General features: G+C 43.1%; 1 protein-coding gene across 1 annotated transcript; it reads left to right on the top strand.

Moving 5' to 3' along the window:
• Positions 1-361: 361 nt before the first annotated feature.
• On the top strand, positions 362-885 carry MELLADRAFT_85352 (uncharacterized protein; the record flags this gene model as incomplete). Its single annotated transcript, XM_007419226.1, has 2 exons — positions 362-811; positions 865-885. 2 exons carry the CDS (start codon positions 362-364, stop codon positions 883-885), a joined length of 471 nt encoding a protein of 156 aa, XP_007419288.1.
• Between the last annotated feature and the right edge of the window lie 73 nt (positions 886-958).

The raw sequence follows: 958 nt of genomic DNA on the forward strand, positions 1-958 counted from the left end.
CTTGATGACTCGTACTCTTGTTTGTATCTTGAAGTTGTTTACTAGGTTTGCTTAGGGCCAATCCTATTCAACCTCAGCACCATCCCTCAGCCCCAATCGTGCTTCATAAACCCATACGGCTTGTAACTTGTTTACATTTTCAAAACCTATACTTCATATCTCTGTCGATAAAAACGTCGATCACGATCAACATCAATCGCGTTCTACAAGTCCAACGACAGGCCTCACTCAATCCAATCAGAGCTTCTCTATCTTAGTCTTACTACTTCTAGTCCTCCGACACCTGCTTATCAGATCCATACCATTGTTCTATCTTCACCGACCCTTTAAATCATATACGATCAACCCTCATCATTCCATCATGATCGACAATAATTGTACTCAACCTCCTCCCGCTCCGTCGACTCCAGAAACTCCCTTGACTCCAGAAACTCCCTTGACTCCAGAAACTCCCTTGACTCCAGAAACTCCCTTGACTCCAGAAACTCCCTTGACTCCAGAAACTCCCTTGACTCCAGAAACTCCCTTGACTCCAGAAACTCCCTTGACTCCAGAAACTCCAGAAGCTCCAGAAACTCCCTTGACTCCAGAAACTCCAGAAACTCCAGAAACTCCAGAAACTCCAGAAACTCCAGAAACTCATTCTCTAGATTCCACTTCTGAAGACGAGCATTTTATGGACCGGGAATATGAACACTTGGGGCTGATCGCATCAGGTGGATTTGGTGAAGTTTGTGTGGCCAGATCTAACTGCGATCAAAAGTTATATGCAGTTAAAATTATTCCACGATACGATCAACGAGGAAATGATGTCACCAATTCTTTAATTCGAGAAATTTTAATCCTTAACGAACTCGATCATAGCCTCATTATCAAATATTATGAACATTGTTTCGATCTCGCTCGAGCGTTTATAACTCTCGAACTCGCCTCGGGCGATTTAGAACAAATCATTCAG

This window comes from Melampsora larici-populina (assembly GCF_000204055.1).
Source record: "Melampsora larici-populina 98AG31 unplaced genomic scaffold MELLAscaffold_145, whole genome shotgun sequence".
Lineage (NCBI taxonomy): Eukaryota > Fungi > Basidiomycota > Pucciniomycetes > Pucciniales > Melampsoraceae > Melampsora > Melampsora laricis-populina.